Source organism: Malaya genurostris, chromosome 2, assembly GCF_030247185.1.
Source record: "Malaya genurostris strain Urasoe2022 chromosome 2, Malgen_1.1, whole genome shotgun sequence".
NCBI lineage: Eukaryota > Metazoa > Arthropoda > Insecta > Diptera > Culicidae > Malaya > Malaya genurostris.
In genome coordinates, this window is record NC_080571.1 from 9258498 (window position 1) to 9280528 (window position 22031).

At 38.1% G+C, this 22031-nt stretch overlaps 1 protein-coding gene across 2 annotated transcripts in view; it reads right to left on the reverse strand.

The window, feature by feature from the left end:
• The window catches only part of LOC131427870 (calcitonin gene-related peptide type 1 receptor), a 97670-nt gene that overhangs the window by 48151 nt on the left and 27488 nt on the right, over positions 1-22031 (reverse strand). Inside the window, exon 2 of one of the 2 annotated variants that reach the window (XM_058591423.1) lies at positions 4745-4909. The exons of the other annotated variant lie outside the window; for it this stretch is intronic. Within the exon in view, the coding sequence (XP_058447406.1) occupies positions 4745-4909 (165 nt within the window). The remainder of the gene's footprint in view (positions 1-4744; positions 4910-22031) is intronic. 2 annotated transcript variants of the gene reach the window in all.

Below are 22031 nucleotides of genomic sequence, written 5' to 3' on the forward strand. Positions count from 1 at the left end.
CTTGACCGAACGTTCTTAAAATGTTTTATTACAATAAATTATAAAGAAAATATGATTTTTTGAAAATGTTAGACCCTAAGGGCTCCCTGGAGTAAATTATTATTACCATTAATTTTATAGACAGAAAACTTTAAACGCACTTTTCTCGAGAGGAGGTTTTGAAAGTCCGTGAATTTTGCACACATTTTCTACATATAAAAAAACCAGACCCCAACGTTATCCTTTCCTTTGGGGAGGTTTAACAGCTACAAAATGGCGGATTTTTTCGTGAAAAATCGTAGTTTTCATTTTAAACAACCACCAAAAATTTTAAAAAAAAATTTAAAAAATCATACAGAAAGGTTGGAGTCTAGAAAAACTTCTTCTCTACCTATACTGCGTTCATTTGTTCAACTCTGATTAATCTGCACTGAGATACTGTGGACACCGCAAATCATGATTTTTAAGAAGCGTCCTCAAAAATACCTCTTCACAGACTTATTTCTCAATATTTTTCCACGAAAAAATTACAAAATGTTGTTCGAATGATGCTTTTTATCTTGCAAAACATTTAAAATTATTTTGTTGAACGATAATTCTGGAAAAAAATCGTAAAAATGATGATTTTTTCATCGTTTAGGAACGACACCCCCCCCCCCCCCCCTCTAAATAGTTCAACAATGCTGTAATTGGGTTCCAAAATCAAAATCAAGAGAATAAGTATGAGATTAGGCAGACTTTCAAAAAAATCCCCTCCCCCCGTAGAAAATGGTAAACTTTGCATCCCAATTCATTCCCCCACAAATGACTCTTCCTTGTGATTGACGACCCCTTTGTAGGCGGAATTACTCATAATCGCTAAGAGTAAATTTGAAATTATAAAATTACTACTCCGACTGACACGGGAGCGGGTCATTTCACCGAAAGCCATTTCGCCGAAAGTCGTTTCGCCGAATGCCATTTCGCCGAAAGGGTCATTTCGCCGAAAGGGTTATGTCTCCTGTATGTAATGTTTGCTGTATAACTGATGTGGCGCAGCCACATAACCGAAGCCAAGAAGCGGCGGCCTCTTGCATACAAACCTGTAACCGCCTCGTTTGCCAGGTCTACTCAAAGCTAGGTTTCTTTGCTTTGCGGTAGCGAGGTCGGACAGCACATGAACCAAAACGATGTGCCGTAGCCGCATTAGATATTTTTCATTTCTACTTAATAAACGGAAAATACCACATACATTTGCCTGGTAAATACACCTATGCAATTGCTTTGATGCTTAGTAGCTAATAGTCAACAAGTTTTCTTGGGAACTTCGTTCTGAGGTTCACGAATCAATCTTTATTCAAGAAGTACAATTGTAAGTCAACAAACTGAGCGTTAACGCTATCATCTTTCATTAGTCTTTATTTTAAATCAACTCCAATTACGATTTTAGGACGATTTCAGGATTCGGCGAAATGACCCTTTCGGCGAAATGGCTTTCTGCGAAATGACCCTGACCCGACTGACACATAGATGACGCTATCTTTGCCAAATTCATATGTGTGTGAAATGTCTTGATAGTTAGATTTGTCAGAAGTGAAGCTACTATCATTTCTGAAAAAAATGAATTTAAAACAATTTCGTGTGTTAAGGGGGTCACGGCTAAGATATGTACAAAAGACGTGAGCGAAAAGATTTTTTGAAATTTGAAGCAGTTGAAAAATTACACACGCTAGAATACGTGCTATTATACGGAGCGTGTTTAGCCCGCTTAGCTGTCGAATGCGACTTTCTCGAAACACTTGACCGCCTTACCTCTCTCGGTATTGCATTTTTTCGAGTTTAGAATTATTATGGCAAATGTACTTTTTGTCAACAGTCAACAGTGCTAATACACACCAAAAAGATAAAAATGCTAAACCTTTAATATCTGGCCTTCAAAAATGTTTGGTCCTCTGAATCGTCATAATCGCCACTTTTGACACCCATAGAAATACGCAAAACTAGTGATAAAATGTTGTTGACAGTGCCCGTGACCTTACGATCAAAGTCGGCTTTAATAAAAAAAAAAAGTTTTGGCATTACATTCCTGTAGTGGAATTTGGCCTTCCTGTTTCAACAGACTTCGCAGCCGATTCATGGCATACAGGATCATTGCATGGCTAGTACTACGATCCTACTGACACTTAGAATCCTCCCAGGTCGGGGTTCGAACATACGACCACTGGCGTGTAAGACCTGTGCTCTATGCATTAGACCGCCAACCCGGGCTTTAATAAACACGTATAATAATATAACAGATCGGCTGAAAAGTTCGTATCGATTCTATGAGAGGGCGCCACTAGAATTAAATCCATACCATTTTCAGTTAGTACCAACCTTCAAAAGATACGTGTATAAATTTGACAGCTGTCAGATTATTACTTTGTGAGATATTGCATTTTGAGTGAAGCTACTTTTGTTATTGTGAAAAAAATGGAAAAAAAGGAATTTCGTGTGTTGATGAAACACTACTTTTTGATGGAACAAAGTGCCGCCGATACCAAAAAATGGCTTGATGAGTGTTATCCAGACTCTGCACCGGGCGAAGCAACAATTCGTAAGTGGTTTGCAAAACTGGTCATATGAGCACCGAAGACGATGAACGCAGTGGACGTCCAAAAGAGGCTGTTACCGATGAAAACGTGAAAAAAATCCACAAAATGATTTTCAATGACCGTAAAGTGAAGTTGATCGAGATAGCTGACACCCTAAAGATATCAAAGGAACGTGTTGGACATATTATTCATGAATATTTGGATATGAGAAAGCTTTGTGCAAAATGGGTGCCGCGTGAGCTCACAATCACAATGTCGCAAGTCGATGAAAACCATGCTGAAATTGAACGAATTGGGCTTCGAATTGCTCCCTCATCCACCGTATTCTCCAGATTTGCCCCCCAGTGACTTTTTCCTGTTCTCAGACCTCAAGAGAATGCTCGCTGGTAAAAAATTTAGAAGCAATGAAGAGGTAATCGCTGAAACTAAGGCCTATTTTGAGGCAAAAGACAAATCGTACTACAAAAATGGTATCGAAAAGTTGGAAGATCGCTATAATCGCTGTATCTCCTTTGATGGCAATTATGTTGAATAATAAAAACGAATTTTGGCAAAAAAATGTGTGTTTCTATTAAACGATACGAACTTTTCAGCCGAACTGTTAAGATGCTCTGGCAGTGTTAAAAAAAATCTTTCAACAAAACGCATGACACCTGCCGAAATCTGCTGGTGGCGCCATCTTTTATAAAACGCTGATAACTTTGTTCTAGACACAATATATTTTTAGTATGTTCTCAGTAGAACTCGGTAGAAAGAGAGAAATCTTCATTTATCTAAACCTAAATAAGGCACCTAGCAGTTGCAGCAGTTGTTTCTTGCATAAATATATATTGGTGTTGATCAAATTTAAGAGAATGTTTGTGCTTTCGAAGTTTCTGCCTGTGAAAACCGACGTTTGAAACGTTATCGCAAAATGTCTGTGTATGTGTGTGTGTGGCAAAAACATACACTTGATTTCCTCAAAGATGACAGAACTTTCCCATTGAACGCTATTGAATTTCATTCGAATAATTTTCCAAATCCGAAGTTACAGGATAAAGTGTGTTAAAAATTGCAAACCGTCATTTAGAGTGACGATATAGAAAACGGAAAAAATCTTTTTTAAATTTGGCTCAATTAGATTCTATTTGTAGGTTATGATAGTTGCTGGTCACACGGCTATACCGGTTCCCAGTTCCCCGTTCCCGAAGAACCAAAAGGAGTGAACGAAAACTGCGAAACGGAACCCGCTTGTTTCTCTCAGTGATAACAAATCCGATTTTCACAAATTTAGACTCAAATGAAATAACTGATGATCGCATGTAGTTTATGTTGAACTGCTAGCGCGAGCTGACGGCTCAACATAAACCACAATGTTGTATTCCCCTTCAGATTACCACCATCTGTCTGGCTAGCAATTCGAAACGTCCAAGACGTCAGTTTAGACATTACACTCCGGTATAAAAGCAAAAAGTGTTTTGCAAGTAGCACAGTGACTGAAAAAATGGTGCGAAAAATTTAACCTTCTTCTGAATTGGGTGTAAAATAGATTTTGTTACATGGATTGCAAGCCAAAAAAAATGTTGAAAGCTGCATGGAACTTTAACTTGATAGATAAATTAATAATATACTAAACTTATAGTAAAAGCGAAAAAGCTTTGGCTGACTTCATCTGTCAGACGAAGGTTTAATGTAGAATTCATTCAAAAATTTGTCTAAAAATTATTGATCTTTACATTGTCTTTTTTCCAAACCACAATTTTGAACGGATAAAATTAAAAGATTCTGAAAATTTTCCAAAAGTTTGAACAAACCTGAATTTTTTTCATATAATTAATCAAACTTTATGTAAAAACACATGCGGTTTAATAAGAAAAAGGTATCATCTCACCGTTAGGTGAATTAAGAACATTTTTGTCCGAAAAAGGGCCGTTTTCGATTCTTCCTCTAATTTTTCCTTGTTCATGATTTCTCTGATACTCAAATTAATTATTCTTTGCAAAACTGAAGACATGTTGTCTATTGAATCATAAAAAAAATCTTGAAACTAAAAATTTACATAATCATCGCAAAAATAAAATTCAAAACTGTTTGATAAAACACGCGTCACTCCCTTATCCTTTTTTATTCAAACAATTTATCCGAATATAATGATCATTATTTCATCTAAAACAATAAATCCATCTCAAAAGAAGAAAAGGATACAAAAATACCTTGTTTTACAGTCGACCCGCTGCTGGAGCTGTTTCCCATACAAGTGTAGTAGAGATGACGCATCAGGGCTTCCGGGTCGGAGTATTTTAGCCTGTCGTACTGAATGCCCTCCGTTTCCGCACCCTGCTCGTCCATAGTTGCCGGAAAAAGATTTTCTTCATTTCCTGGAAGTGAGGGACAAAGAGCAATAATATGTTTTTAGGTAAACGACTAAAACGAAATGTCCAATGGATGTGAATCGTCCATTGATATTATGCTTGAATTGATCAACAAGGACCGTTAATATTCAATTTTCAGTTCCACGGAAAGGCGGTAGAAAAAAGAGGGAAAAAATCGTCAAAGCTGACTTTTCAGAATCAATCAATGTTTATTGAAGATGCATCCAAAATCAAGCCTGTCGCTCTGTGAAATGGAAAGCAATACACCGTATCTAGTGCTGGTTCGAGATGTACTAGTGATGTACCATCGTAGCTTGTATCAGACAGTTGGCCGAAGAGAAAAATGCGAATTGAATCGCGTGCTAATTTAAAATTTCCTCTCGTCTATTGAATCCACTCGAGCGAGCACAATCTTGTTAGCAATAAATTGATCAACGGCACTAGTGCAGCTTAGAGTAACCTTCTCCATCCAGGCAAATGATTTTATTTCTATTCTCTAATGGAGCTGTACTTAACAATGATTATTCTTCATTTTCCAAGCTGCTTCGAAACATTTTAAACTAACAATTTATGAGATATGGGAGGGAGGAATATCGTTGAAATTTTAATGTTGTTAGTTGTCAATACTTCATGAGACAGATCGTGTCTATGGGGTGTAGGTTCCGATCATTTTTTTCCAGTTTTCGTCATTTCGATAGTCTACCTTCCTCAATCTGTAACCCGTTGAGTGTTGATAAATAACAAACAGAGTGACTGACGAAATTTCGCCTCAGCAACAACAGAATAAATAAATCAATTTTAATGCTGTTATTGATTTGCTTCCGATTATTCGCCTGAAGCATATCCCTTTCCGGGAAAGGATATCCCAACAGCAAACAGATTATGGTATGGTGCCACATCGTGTACTGCGAAAAATCACTCTTCAAGCACCCCAGAAATAAAGTAGAGAAGTAACATGGAAGAAACTCCGATGGCCGTGTCACAGAGAGGATACAAGTTCATGCAGCACTTAGTACGACACCCGATCCGAAATGGGTACTTCTCATGTAGCTTCGGCATCACGACAGATACATACCTAAGCAAAAGTGCAAACGGAACAAGCACCAAACACTTGTTGACTGTAATACGAACACCAAATTCGTTACGAGAAAATAAATTAAAGTTGTAGTCAGGCAATCTATAATTATATATTTATAGTATAGCATAATTGTGTGTGAAATGAACATTTTTTCCGACACGTCAATATTTCAAGCCAAAACCGACACTACAAAAAAAGTTGTTAATATCCACCCCAACCGTCACTGAAATAGATTAGGGGTAAAATCCCCGCAATATTAAAGACACACCACGCTGTGTACTATCTTCTTAATAATCTTTTCAATTAAAATTTGCTTGCTTGGATTGCCTTTGCAACACAACACCCGACCACATTTCGTGCCATCAAAGTGAGCTCGAAGCGCTTTGTCTTTCATAGAATCTCACATTAACCGAGTGTAAGGAATGTGGTTTTGGGGATAGAACGAACTTGTTCATACGAGTGACATTTGGCAGTGTATTTATGAGAGAAATCTCTTGAAGCTCATACTGCGTGAACTCATGGTAGGAGATATTTATGGATCTTAGTTTTCATTTTTTTGTAGATCAATTTATTACAACATGAAAATTAGCTTGCGTTTTAATCTATTGGCCTTTTTTTTTCACAACCGAAAAGTTACTATTTCAGAAAATAATTTTGCTGCAATACATTATTTAGTGTTTAATTTCGAAAACAAAGCGTTCGGAAGTAATTATTAAATAGGATCCATTGGAAGTTTCAAGAGTATTCAAATTCCCATGCATCACTGGGCTCAATCGAAAGCTGTAAAATTTACGCTGCTTTGGGTGTCGGTCTGATGAATTCATGAGACTGTGTCTTAATTGGAGGGTAAAATTAGACTCGGGCCGGATGCTAGTATCGATTACCCGTCGGAATAGGATACCGTAGGAAGAGTTAGGAACAGCCTAGATAATAAAAAAAACCGACACCAAAATATGATGCGGAAATACCACGAAAAGGTGCTCATTCGGTGGTTGGAGCATTAAAATTAAAGAAATAGAGAATGGGTTTATATTTTAAGCCATCAGTATTAATAATGCACTTTCAAATGATTTTGCGAAAATAAATGAACATTCCAAAACAACGAAAAAACAATTAATGTAAATTTGAACACTGCATGTGTACTTCAAAACTATCTCGTGATAACTAGGGAATCGTCGACGATAGTAGAAAAAGTCGAATTATTCGCTCAGCACTGTCTGAACTGGCATAACAAAACGAGATAAACTGTTATGCACAGAGTCGAATAGAAAACGTAGAGAAGCTAAAACAAACCTGGAAATAGTATTGATTTCGATCTACCCTAAAACAATCAGACATTTTGATCGACTATTACAAAAGTATTTATGTCGAACAGCACAACTCTATGATAAATGAGTGCAAATTGTTTAGAAGTTCAATTTTTTTTCAAAAATTTCAATGATTGTTTTCTTCACTTTACTTTAAGGAGTGTAACGAAAATAAGCTATCGACATACATTTGTGTTGTACGCATGTATTTGTGATGTTTTTTGCCTTTCTCATATAGAAAGGTTATGCAATCACTGTGAAAACCGACTTTTGAACCGAGGCCCGGATTCAAATGAAAGGTCTTGTAGTCCAATACAAAATTCCTGAATATTATTTGAATCCGACTTCCGGTTCCGGAATTATGGGGTAAAATGTGCAAAAAATTGTGAAAATAAGTGCACTAACTTTTCTCAGAGATGGCTGAACCGATTTTCACAAACTTGGATTCAAATGAAAGGTCTTGTAGTCCCATACGTAATTCCGGAATTTCATCTGGATCCGACTTCCGGATCAGGAAATATAGGGTAAAGTGTGCTAAAAATTGTATACCATCACTGAAAAGGGCGAAAAACCGTAAAAAGTCTTCTAAATCGACCTCAAATCTTCTCCAATTAAAAGTTTTTATCAGTAGACGGTTAAACAAACCGATTTCGGATATTCTTTTTAGGAATCGAAGAAAATTATTTTGAAGAATACCACAGTGTTATATATGATAGTATGATTGATATGGGAAAGGCATCATTGCACCACTAGGTGGATTAAAACAGGTTTTTTATGCTCAGATCACAGCATGCTGTGCGTTTGGCTGTCAGTTTTCGTTTGTTTACTTGTTTGTGCGGTTGAAATTCTGCGTTTTCAAAATGTCGCGTATTGAAAAGGAAGTTAAAATTAAGGTTCTGGACACATGGCTAAGTGAGAAGGGTATTACTATGCGAAAATTGGCGAAGCGGATTGGAATTCATCATGCCAGTGTTAAAACCATCATTAATAAGTTTGATGAACACTATTCTTTGGATGAGCTACCAGGACGAGGCAGAAAACCCGGTTCTTCCAACCCGAACCTGGACCAGGAAGTGGTAAGTGGGAACAAATCAATGTCAATACGTGATTTGGCCAAAAAAGCAGGATCGAGTGTCGGATTGATCCAGTGTATCAAGAGGCGAAATCACCTGAAGACCTACAAGAAGCGAGTGTGAAGTTTGAAGTCAACCATTTTTTACACTCCCGGAACTATAAATGCTGCCTTTATAGAAGAGGCATAGTACACCTCCACTGTTTTGGCCGGATTTAGTGTCGGCTCACTATGCCAAAACCACTCTCAATTGGCTTGCGGGAAAGGGTATAAATTTCGATGAGAAAAATATCAATCCACCAAATTGCCCGCTGCTTCGACCCATCGAACGTTACTGGGCAATCGTGAAGAGGGTCTTCAAGTAGACTGGTAAGGCAGCTGAGAACATGCAGGAGTTCAAAAAAATTTGGACTCAAGCGTCCAAAAAATGTGATGCAACACTTGTCCGGAACTTGATGAAGAGCGTTCAATCAAAAGTTAGAAAATTCGCGAAGGAATAACTCAAATTTCATCCGATTTTTATTATGCTCAAGTTTAGCCTCGTACAATAAAGCATGTATTTTTAGTTTAAATAAAATGTCGTAAATTATGACATTTGAATGAAAAATTTGTGGATAGCTCATAATTTGAAAGAAAAATTTGTGGATTTTCGATACACTCCTTATGCCTTTCTCTATAGACAGGTTATAAAATTACTGGAGAAACTGACATTTGATGAGATTTTCCTCTCCGCATTTTTTTTTCGAAAACGCTGAACCAATTTCAACTAGCTTAGGCTCCTACTTTTGGGTTCAAAGATCAAGTTTCTGTCACTTTCGGCTCCGGAGATATAATGGTATAAGTGATGTAAACGGCAAAACGAGTTTTCTCTCTCCGCACAATTTTCTCGGAGATGGTTGAGTCGATTTCCACAAATCTAAACTCATTCAAGGGGTTACACCACTGTAGAAAAAAAAGAGAAGGGTTTTTTTTGAGGAAATATTTTGGGATCCAAAAAATGGAGTAATCCTAATTTTGTATAAAGCAATTTTTAATATGTATATTTAAATACAAAAAAATGATCAGTTTCAAAAATTGAAAAACAAAATGACGACTTGGCGACATTTCCGCGAAAGTGCTGCATTTTGACGGCCGGAAATCCAGCTCCCGCAATTTTTAATCTAGAACAAAAAACAAAACATTTACTAATTTCATATTATAGTGTGCATATAGGTACGTAGGAGTTTTTCAATTATTTGATTTTCTGTAAGATGGCAGCCCTTTGAAAACTAAAACCGCATCTTTTCATCACAAAATTGTTCATGAAAAAATATCCACAATTTTCTAAAACCCCTACGTACCTCTGTGGAGATAACTATCAAGAAAATTCTGTAATTTTTTTGAATCGATTGGTCAAGATTTACTTGACTTATGTTTCCGGCCAGCTCAAAAATCGTGGTTCTGAACACAAAAGGCGCTCGGAGTATAATAGTCGGAGTCTCGCGGTAAAATTCGAAATTAAGACATCTAGAAATTTTTCCCGCTTTTCATCTTTTGGAATATTATTTTTAAGATCGTACATGACCTTTTGCAACGAAAAAAAAATTCCGATTTTTTGAAAATTCTACAGTGGTGTAAGTAACCCCTTAAAGGCTATTCTTCGGCTGTGAATCAATTTTTTGCAAAGTTTCGTCTAGAGGTCCAAAAAACGAACCAGATTACCGGACTTCCCAAATCCGAACGAACACTAGCAGAGAGTTCACAAAACGCGCACCCGGAAAATCTACACGAAGCTGCTAACGAATATTGGACAATTTCACTCATTCGATCAATCACGAAGAGCAACTACGGGAGATTCTATTTTACCAAAGCTTTAGTTTCGAGAACTGAATGGAAAATTTGCTTGCCAGTAGATTTTGCTCTATCTCAGGCGTCGAAAACCGTCGGCTCTTTGGAAGTGAAGCTGTGGCTCTTTAGTTCCTTATGTAAGCATTATTTATGCTCAGTTTCACAATGACTGAGTGAAAACATTGATTGGAAAAGTCTAAACACTAGCACTAGTTCGATAGAATGTCTGTATTTTTTTCCACCAACTTTTTATCGCATGTTTTATCAACAAAAATTCAGAGAAACAAATCATTACGCCTGAATTTCACGCTTTACAAATGCATAAAGTGATCACGATTCAACAGTAAATTGAATCAATGACAACTTATCGAAGATTATTCGTGAGTTTTACATTTCATACGGTATTTTTTACTGTACTTGGCGATTATTCAGTTTTATCGGGAAATTTGTATTTTTTTATTTATAGAATTCTGTTAAACTACTTGTGGCGAACTGATTGTAAAAACTCGCAAAATTTCTGTAAAATAAATTGAATATACCTGAGAATTGATAATGTTTCCAAAATTTTTCATTGAAAAAATTACCGAACAGAAAAATCAAATCTAAGTGTGCATGACGAAATTGAAAGAGTTGGATTTCAAACTGCAAGGAACAGGTAACCTAGGTTATGGTTTGTTTCTAAGGAAAATTTGTTACTTTCGAAGAAGATACTCAGACCGTTGAATTAAAAGTGATCTTTTGGCAGATTTCAGCAATTCAAAACCCCTCTTGCATTTATAGTAAATCCTCTCAATACAAATAGTACCCAGATCCACATTGAAATCTTTTTTACGAGGATTTTTATGTAGTTTGTTATGCGGATTTCCGAAGGTAAAAGGTTTTTTTACGCGAAGTTTTTTTGTTTCGTCTTAGAAATGCATGAAACGTCGAAATCTGGTGTTATCCCGAATTTTTTAAGCCAACTCTTTGACACCTGCAAAATTTTCGATTTATTTTTCAAACGATTTTTTTTAGATTACACCAGATCTCGATGTTTCAGGCATTTCCAAGACATTTGGCGTCGAAAAAATTTTCTTCACTAAATTTCTGTTTGAGCTGTTAGTAGAATGTTCTCACTAATAGTACTGTTGTTGTACCGTTGAATTCCACTATGTTATATCACGTCATTACACTCTCACAAAGTCACTATTTTCACAGTCACTATTTTTCCGAAAGTGTTTCAAACGTTATAATACAGATACGTATTTCGGAATGCTATTTATAAAACCGATACACTGAAGAAGGATGCAAATAGCATTCCGAAATACGTATCTGTATTATAACGTTTGAAACACTTTCGGAAAAATAGTGACTGTGAAAATAGTGACTTTGTGAGAGTGTAATGACGTGATATAACATAGTGGAATTCAACGGTACAACAACAGTACTATTAGTGAATTTTCTTCAGTTTTGCGGATTTTTTACGTGGATTACTGAAGCTACGCGGATTTCCGAAGTCACGTGATTTTGTTTTGCGCCTTTTTTGCGGGTGTTTTTTTTTTGTACGCGTTAACACGTATTCCCGGCGTAAAAAGAGACCTCAGTATATTTGGAGTTGATTCATTTTTTTTATCAAAAGCTCTTTTGAAGCAAGTACAATTTATTCTTGGTTTAATTTTTTGTGGCTCTTTAAGAACTTATAAATATTTTAATTTGCAGTTTTTGACTCTTTCGATACAAAAGGTTGTCAACACCTGCTTCATACAATCAGCTAATGAATACTGTGAGTTAGGATGTTACATATTGGGGTATATTAGAACACTTCCTTCCACACTTTAGAAATTCAACTTGCTCCAAAGCTTCGTCGTTTGTCTCCCATTTTCTACAAGAAAACAAAATAGTTCTCAACAAAGCTTTCGTGCGGAGTGTCAGATGATAAACAGTACAATGATTTTCCATAAACTCGATAGTGCAGTGAAATTAATATAATCCCAATAAACTGTTAGTGGTGTTTACAAACCAACTTAATAGTAGGAAACGCATTGAATGAATATTCTCTACACCATATGCAATATTCTCAACCGAAATCCGTCGAAAGTACTGCACCAATACCAAATAAACAAAATAATCCTAATGTGATTTTCTGCTCCAATATCATATTTATGAGTGTTTTAATAGGCTTTTCATATCACAACATGTCGATATTTTCATTTCCTTCATAACAACATAACATGAAACATGGTTAAAAAAAATAACATTGCGCATTTAAAGGTTATCAAAAAATAATCAGATTTTTTATTTTATAAACCTAAGTTGTACTGAAGCATCTGGAGACGGATCGGACAATAAGTAAACACCGTTTTCAGGTTTCCTGGAAGATGGTAAAGCGAAAACTAATATTTTTCTACGTCGCGATACATCTTGTTCACGGCATCCAAAACCCAACGTGTTCATTCGACTACACAAATAAAACCTGTATGCTTGGATTAAAAGCTGACAGCAAACGAATGATCAATTGGAGCAAAGCGAAAATAACCTTGTTTCGCTACCCTTCACTAGAAAGATTGATGAGCGCAGTATCCTGTGAAAAACAAATTTGTATCTGATTTGCAGTACAACTGCTGTTGTTTCATGATTTTCGTCCAATCAAAACAATCGTAATTAGAGTACATTCGCATGAATAACAAACAGAATCCAATCCAATTATTGTTTGAATATTAATCAGATCGAGCTTGTGTCAGTCTAGAATCCCTTTTTTATTTATTTTTTTTTCCTACTCCAAGCTTCTGATCTCTATGAATGATAAGTGGAACACTTCTCTTTTTATGCAATCAATAACATTTTCCACTTGAAAACACAATCAAATATCATTCCAGCAGATTTATGTGACAGAGGATAGTTTGCTATCAAATGGTATAAAGAATCGAACAAAATGTCATTTTCCGCATGATTTCTTTTTGCGAGGGTGTCACAAAAGTAAATATTATTTACATCCGTTGCGATTCCAGTTCCGTTACATTGGCTTAGAAGATTGATTACGTTCTAGTAACAAATATCCTTAGGACAAAATATAAACACTGTGATAAAAATAACGAGAAACTTAGTCTAGATAACAAATTGTTTTATTAAACTATTTCGTTGGAAAACAAAAGCATGATGGCTTCTGCTTCGGTTATTAAAATCAATAATAGTTCATGAACTAACAAAAATCTATATACTAACTTAAATAAAAAAAACTTTAATAATCTTTAAAAATAGTAAACAATTTTCTCAGAACGAACAAACATTCTAATAAATCCAATTACTATACAAACAAACCACTCAAACACAATCAGACTTATCGATTTATTGAGTTTGAATAACTCCCCGCCTCAATTTCCTGTCTCCGATCAATCGATTGCCGTAAAACTTGCGAGCCGTAAGCCATTAGAAGTATGAAAGCAGAGAAAACATCATGCCGTTACTCCGAATCAACAAGTTCCTAATTGTTGAACGGGGTCGAAGTTGAACTTAAGTCTACTTCAAATTCAGCGCGATAAATTCATATCTTGATAAACGACCGGAGAAGGACAAACAACTATAATTAAAGATAAAGAAACTCGGGATGAAAATTTAATCATCGATAATTATTTCCTTCTGGTATCGGTACCTTCGTCAATCTAGAGGGGAAGAAGAAATCGTACGCTCTAATCTTACGCGGTTTGCAAGCCTAATTATGTTTTTTTGGCGGGTGATTACAAAATAAAGCATTAATTCAGGCTGTGCAAACGTCACGCCCAACAGGAGAGATGTTCTTTGATGTTCCGTTTACAATTACCCCAATTACCCTCTTGACTTTACACGTTCAACTGGTCGGTCGGTCTTTCGAATGATTGGATACGGTTTTTCCGCAAGGCTCGGTGCTTTGCGGGTCTCGCTGTAAACTGACAGCAATATTTCTTACAATTTCGCTTGTTTGGCTTTTGACAACAGCCTCGTTATACGATTCTTTTGGGATGCTCTTCGTCATTAAATGAACTCAATGAAATTCTTTTTCCGGTATTCAAAATAATTTATCTACATTTTTTGGTTACATTATTTGCTATAAAATTACTTTGATTTTATATCCTGTACATCAAAGACACCTAGTTCGTATCATCATCTTAGTAACAAAACTAAATTTCGGTATTTCATTCCGATACGAAAAAGGCGGTAATCGAACTTTCAACAAGTTTCCTTAATTGCTGAAACCGATTATCTCGATATCACTTTTTGACGTAGGACTGCGAACTATTTCTGAAAAACACAAAGATTTAATATACTTGAATAACAGCAGCTGGATAATCCCGACATTTATTCACGGGAATGGAAGGCCCTTTAAAAACAATTGTATGGCAAAATTCAAAAGATTTACAGATTAGATTCCGAGAGAGCAAATATTTGATTTGATTACTTTTTCCGTAAACATTTTCAAACTTGTAGGGGAGAGTGTTCGGTTACCAGCACCCTTTTACGCATAACTTCTGACTTAGTGCACATTATGCGGACGTCTATACATCAGTGGAAAGCTAAAGTCCCTAGATAACAACTGATTAAGAAACTAAGTTGATTCATTTGATTGAAAAAAAGTTATTATCAATTTACTAAAGGGATACATTTCGGCCATTTCAAAAAAGGTGTTCGGTTACCGGCACCCCAAGAAATTTCACTGAAAATGGAAAAATATAAGCAAGGACTGCAGTTATTTAAAGAAAAAACAGAAATTTTTCTTTTTGGAAGCGTTTTGAACAAAAGTTTTCATTGTTCGCCTTGGCTCTCTTGGTCGATGATTTGGATGGTGGCGCCTTTGGTGTTGATTTGGCCGGTCTTCAACGTTTTTTCTTAGCCGGTCCATCTGCTGTATGAGCAGCTAGGTGTTTGGCCAAAACTTTGACTTGCTTTATCTTGACAGCAGCCTGCATATCACTGACAATTTTTCACGATTTGTCGAAAAAAATGGGATGCCGGTAACCGAAATCGGTAGACATTTTGAAAATGGCAAAACAAAATCTTTGGGTGCGAATATTTTGATAGCATCCGGTATTAAATCACAAAATAGATCGATTTCACTTCATACATATTCAATTAACTCACCATTCCGATTGATGCTCTTCAATTTATGATACTATGAAAAAAGTCAGAAAAAAACTTTTGTGTTGATATTCACTCAACTAAAATTTGTTTTGAACGTAGCAAAAAGTACAAGCGTCTATTTGCTTCTATATTCAGCACAAAAAGGACGTGCTGCTATTACACACACATTACATTTGTCGGAATGACGCGATCTGCTTTTTGTCAAAAGTTGTGGTGAGGTGCCGGCAACCGAACACCTTCCCCTAGTATAACCTGTAGTGGAATTTGACCTTCTGTTTCAACAGACTTCGCAGCCGATTCAGAGTGAACAGAACCATTGCGCATTGCTGATGCTATGATCCTACTGACACTAAGAATCCTTCCAGGTCAGGGCTCGAACATACGACAACTAGTTTGTAAGACCAGCGTCCTATGCATTGAACCGCCAACCCGACTTCTAGCAAATGCAATTTGTTGAAACCGGCCCTCCACATGGTAGCCATCTTGAATGAGGACGGGAGAATCACTCGATTTAAGGACGTACGACTTACCACCTCAAGCTTCAGCAATCGCGACTGTAATGACCGCCGAAAGGGAAGAGGATACGCTGCGTGTTCGTGCGCAGTGCGCCCAGTGCTGTTCGCAGCTGTCACCTGTGAGGGGAAAGACATTTCTCGTCTTGAGCCGTGTGTACACCACCACATTCTCTCCCTACTTAAACAAAACGCAGTTTCGATATTCTAACACATCACAAAAAAAAGAAAAAATAGGAATTTGTTTTTACTGTGCTGATTAGCTTTGCTATTCATATCCAGAGGACTACAGTCAAGTTTTAGTGGGTAGACAACCTTAGTCCACAGTTAATCATGCGAACAGGGATGCCACTTCACATTTTTAATCACGGTCTTATTTTCCAGTAAGCAGATTATTTAAGAATATATGTATCATTCGCATATGTATTCATAATTATAGCAAATATAAAATTCCTTTCTTCCGATTTTTTATGGTCATTTCTGCAAAAACAACTCCAGTTAACACCGCTAACAGTGCGACTTGAACGAACTAACTTCTGCGTGACCATTCCGGTAGGATGTTTCCTGGCATCCTTTTCCTTTGTATTATCTAGATAAGACGTCCAAGACCACTGGCATTCTTGCTAAGTATTAAACACCACGTGCATCACAGCAGAATGGCAAAATATACTTCCCGACGATTGATCCAGTATTTGAAGGTAAGTGAAATTCATTTAGTATTAAACTTCTCTTTATTTTAGGTTGAATGGAATTAAACTAAGCACTGACATAACAATTATCTGATACCAAATAAAAATCAAACCGATTCCGCGATTTCATGGGAAAAAAAAATTACACGCTGGACAAGATAGATTTATATCCAGAAAGCTGACTCGTGAGTATCGCATACACTTACATTTCTAGTGTTCTAACATAGTCCGATAAATTGGCCGGAACTTGTCGTCCACTTTCGTCGCTCAGAACTAGGTTACCGTTATCTTCATTAACCACTGTGTATCGAGTAGAATCGAATCTTGGTTCTCCTTTTGCTCTACATAGTCGTTCAACTACCACGGTGTCTCCACGACGAATTGGACATGGTCGAGCACCTTGCCGAGCATCCTCATACTGCTTGGAATGAAGTTTTGCCTCGGTGTCCCTAGCATTTAACAACCGCTCGTCGATGTCCACTTTTCCCCTGTTCAACAATGGCAAACCCCGATGAATTTTTCTCCCATACATCACCTCTTCCGGGGCCATTCTAGTAACAGAATGAGAAGCAGAATTATGAGCATTCAAAGCTGCTTGAAGTTCATCATTAAAATTGTTCCCTGTTGACGAAGCAGTACACATAGCTTTGTTTACAACTTTCATGAAATTTTCCACTAAACCGTTTTGTTGCGGGAAAAAAGGCGTGGAATATGTTGTTTTGATGCCTCTTTGGCTGCAGTAAGTTTTATAATCATCACCGTTAAATGGTGGACCGTTGTCGGACTTGATAGCTTTTGGGAAACCTTCTTTATTAAACACATCATCGAGGACTTTTCTTGTGTTCTCAAAAGATGTCGATTTTACCGGTCGTGCGATTGCGTATCTTGACCTGTAGTCTATAATTACTAATATCGATATCCCTCCAAATTTCAAATACGGGCCATTGAAGTCGATGGCTATTGTCTCCCATACTGCTTTCGGAACCAATGTTCGCTGCATAGGAGTTGGTCTTGCCGGTCTGCCATTTACAACACATGTTTCACATGATCTTACAAATTCTTCGGTATCTGTGGTCATTCCCGGCCACCAAACGCGCTCACGTAAAATACTTTTCATTTTAGCTGTCATGGGGTGGCCCCTATGAGCCACTTCCAGGGTCTTTCGACGCAACTTTTGTGGGATCACGATACAGCCTAGTTTTGACAGCAAACCATTGCTCTTACATAAATCATTCGATACTGCGCGGAATCTCCACAACTGTTTTTGCCAATTATCAGAATCCATTGCTTCCATAACTTGCTGAAGCGTTTCGTCTTCCGAAGTAAATTTTTTTATTTCATCTTCTGTCAAAAAACTATCCTTAGCTGCTTGAATGTGTGCGATTTCCCAGGGGCTAGAAGAATCATCAAACGGACCGTCATTTCCTTGATACAATCGAGACGATGGATCCGCAATGTTATCTCCACCCTTGACATATTCAATCGAATAATTGTATGGACTCAGTCTTAGTGCCCAACCATCTGCTCGGTTCAACGCTCTTTTAGTGTTCTCACGAGTTCTTTTGAGTATGAAAGCAACTCCCGATGCATCCGTGCGCAACGTAAAATGTCTCCCCAACAGGAAGTACGAAAAATGCTCTACAGCCCAGACTGCGCCAAGGGCCTCTCTTTGATTTTGAGCATATCTTTTTTCTGTTTCTGTTAACGCCTTCGACGCAAAACTTATTACTCTAGGGCGCTTACCAGAGCCTTCCTGAACTAACACCGCCCCTAGCGCATTTGGTGAAGCACCCGTGTATAGAATGGTTTTCTCCTGTTCCGAGAAATAACCCAATGCAACGGTACAGTGGATTATTTGTTCTTTTAGTTTGATAAAAGCTTTGTCTTGTCGATCAGTCCAGTTCCATAATTTTGATCCAGCTATCGACCATAAGGGATTTGAAATATTGGCGAAATTTCGTATATATGGACTGACAAACGATGCTAAGCCCAAAAAACTACGCAACTCTGAAACGGTCATAGGTCTTCGGAATCTCCGAATAGCATTAACTTTATTTTTTTCAATATGGAAACCATTCTCATCTAGCATGTGTCCTAAGAACGTGATTTGAGTTCTGTCATATTCGTACTTACTAGTATTAAGGGTCAAATTGTGCAACTTTAGGATTGTATGTACCCTAGTTACGGTTCTGTGTAGCTCGTCTAGAGTATCCGCAAAAAGTAGTATGTCATCTATATAAACTATTTTATTTTTAATGGTCTCGAGAATCCGACTCATTTCACGTTGGAAGATTTCTGGAGCGCAATTTACTCCTAACATTAGACGAGTAAACCTGAACATACCATTCTCCGCCAAAAATGTTGTGAGATCCCGTGATTCCTCACTCAGTTCTAGATGGTAGTACGCATTCTTCAAGTCCAGTTTAGTGAAATATTTGGCCCCGTTAAGTCTTATTTTCATTTCATCCAATATAGGTAAGCGGAAATATTCCCGCTTAATGGCTTTATTCGGAGCTCTCATGTTTACAACCAGTCTAAAATCATCTTTCCCTTTCGCCACCGCAGACATTCCACTTATCCACTCCGGTGCTTTAGTAACCCTTTCGATGATACCACTGGCTTCCATGTCTAATAATCGCTGTCGAGCACCTTCACGATAAGCAGCCGGAATGTTGTAATAGGCGTTTCGGGTTGGGGGGATATTTTTGTCAATGCTGAATTTTATTTTTACTCCGGGCATCTTAGGAAAGGGTTTCGTAATTTCGCAACTGTTCACTTGAGTTTCCACAAAAATCAAGTTCAAATCACTGGCCGTTGATCTTCCGAGGAGAGATCGCTTTCCACTTTTGACAACCAGAAAATCGGCCATAACTGAATTAGATGACCTCACCACCTGTATTTTCGACCTAAAAGCGAAATCAATCTTCATCGGGGCATTCGAAGCATATGCTCGCAAACTTCGATCGTAGGCTATCTCGGAGAATTTTAATGTTGGCAAACCAGATATAGATTGCTTTTCTAGATAAATCCAATCCTGCCCACCAATAACATTGACGTCTGCTCCCGTATCAATGAGGAATTTAATGGGACCTGATGAACCCAACAAACAATCAATCAAGACATCCTCAAGATTTAATGCACTGATCTGTCCAAAGCAAGGAGAGAGAGAGAGAGAGAAAAAAAGTGGTTATCTGTTCGTTATACAATAATGAATATATTTCTTTTGCAATAGAACAAACTTTCAATTATTTTACCTCGTCTTCTTTATTTTCAGGTTTTGTATCAGTGACCAGATTAGAAAAGGCACCATCTTCAATGGCATTCACACGTTTCCATCTACAGGTTGCGGCGAAATGGCCAAATTTGCCACATTTATTACACTTTTGCCCTAGAGCTGGACAGGGCCTGTTTCTGTGTGCCCAACGGTTGCACCTCGAACATCATTGTCTGCGGCTAATACCCGGTTGCTCGTCGTTACTGGGCTGTTTGCTCTGCCTGTTTCCGGAATAATCGGTGTCATTTCGACGTTTTGTTGGCACATTTGGCATTCTTCCATGGATATGGTGAATTGTTCCCTCGTACGTAGGAGTTACTTGCGCAGTCTCTATTTGATATGCCTCGTCTCGCGTGGCCGATTGAACAATAAAGCTTGTTTCGTAACCAAATGTTCTAGCAGTTTTTGCCAACTCGCGGTTGGCCATTCCTTTTAGTAGCTGAGCACGCACGAACCGTTCCTGATCGTCCGCGTTATAACGACATAGGCGGACCTTAGCCATCAACCTAGCATGGAATGCAACTACCGTCTCACTTTTTTCTTGCTGCATACCAGAAAATGCTTCGTGTTCTGCTGCGGTGTCAGTCATCGAACGGAGATGGCCTTCAATATTTTTAATGAACACTCTGTAGCAATCCGCATTGTTAAAGTTCGGTCTTAAACTAGCGGCTCGAACGATTCCCTGCAACTCTTCGCCCATCGAAAGGAAAAGAAGTTATGATCGACGCACAGGATCGATAGCGTTGGATAGAGATGCTGCAATTTCGAAATTTTCGATGTATTTTGTCCATTCTTCCCACATTTTGTTAGCGGCCACGTTTTTTGGGAATGGTCTCATTTGATCCCAACGAATCGACGGAATATTCCCGCCATGCTGAGGGAACTCAGTTCGAAAACAATTCCAGCTGTTCTCTGCCTCACCAGTACCCTCGTTATGGTACTGACTATTTGTTTTCCCGGCAGACAACTCGTGAATCACCCTTTGCATTTCATCAAGCTGATTCTTCAGAAACTCGTTTTCTTGTTTTAGGTCACGTTCAACTCGATTAACATCGTGCTCATGTTCCGTAACATTTTCGAAGTTATCAATAAATACCGGAGCACGAACAAATCTCCCAGCCTCTGAAAACTCGCTCATTTCAAGATTATCATCTTGGATAGCATCATCGTCGGAATGGTGCAACCGTACGTATTTTCCTCCTGACATTTTCCTTTTCAAAATTTTAGCAACGAATCTGTAAACAAATATACATTAAAGATGACGAAATCATGAGTCGGTTCAGGTCTGTTTTATCGTTCCCTCAACGATCGCGGGTCGTTAACTAATGACATTTAACGCGAAAGTTGCGTTATTATCAACCAGATATGGATAATTAGCTTCCCTCCAACGAAATGGACTTTCTTTCAAACAATAACGGTATTGTTTCTGTGATTCCCTATAGCCACAATGCTAGCGGTCGTCCCAACTCACTATTTTCGGCTTTCTGGGTGGTTTATTTCAGAAACTCGTCATTTATCAATCTGAACATTGGAGGTTGCTTAAAACCATATTCAAATTTCAGCGGTTGTTCCAACTCGCAAGCTTTTACTTCCAGAATGTTTTCTTTACACATCCCCCAGTTTGAACCCTGGCGGTTGTCCCGACGCGCCAGTCTAGATATGGTTTTCATTACGCACATCTAACGTTCATTACGCGTTACGCGTTACGCGATTCTAACGGTCCAAACATCGGCGGTCGTCCCGACGCGCCAAACTGCCTCATCTGGATGGCTCAAACCCCGGCGGTCGTCCCGACGCGCCAAACTTCATCGTCTGGGTGGTTTTCATTGCACACCGCAGAATAAAACATGGCGGTTGTCCCAAACACGCCTGCTCTCTACTTTCGGTAGTCAATCATGCAATTTGGATTCTTATTTCAAAATATTCCTTATGTCGAGTGATTTCACTCATCCTTTGCATGCTTACGATTTAATCCAGCTCCTGGCAGGATCGCCAATGTTGAAACCGGCCCTCCACATGGTAGCCATCTTGAATGAGGACGGGAGAATCACTCGATTTAAGGACGTACGACTTACCACCTCAAGCTTCAGCAATCGCGACTGTAATGACCGCCGAAAGGGAAGAGGATACGCTGCGTGTTCGTGCGCAGTGCGCCCAGTGCTGTTCGCAGCTGTCACCTGTGAGGGGAAAGACATTTCTCGTCTTGAGCCGTGTGTACACCACCACACAATTAATCGACAGACGAAAACATAAACAATCTCTTCCAAACTTCACATCA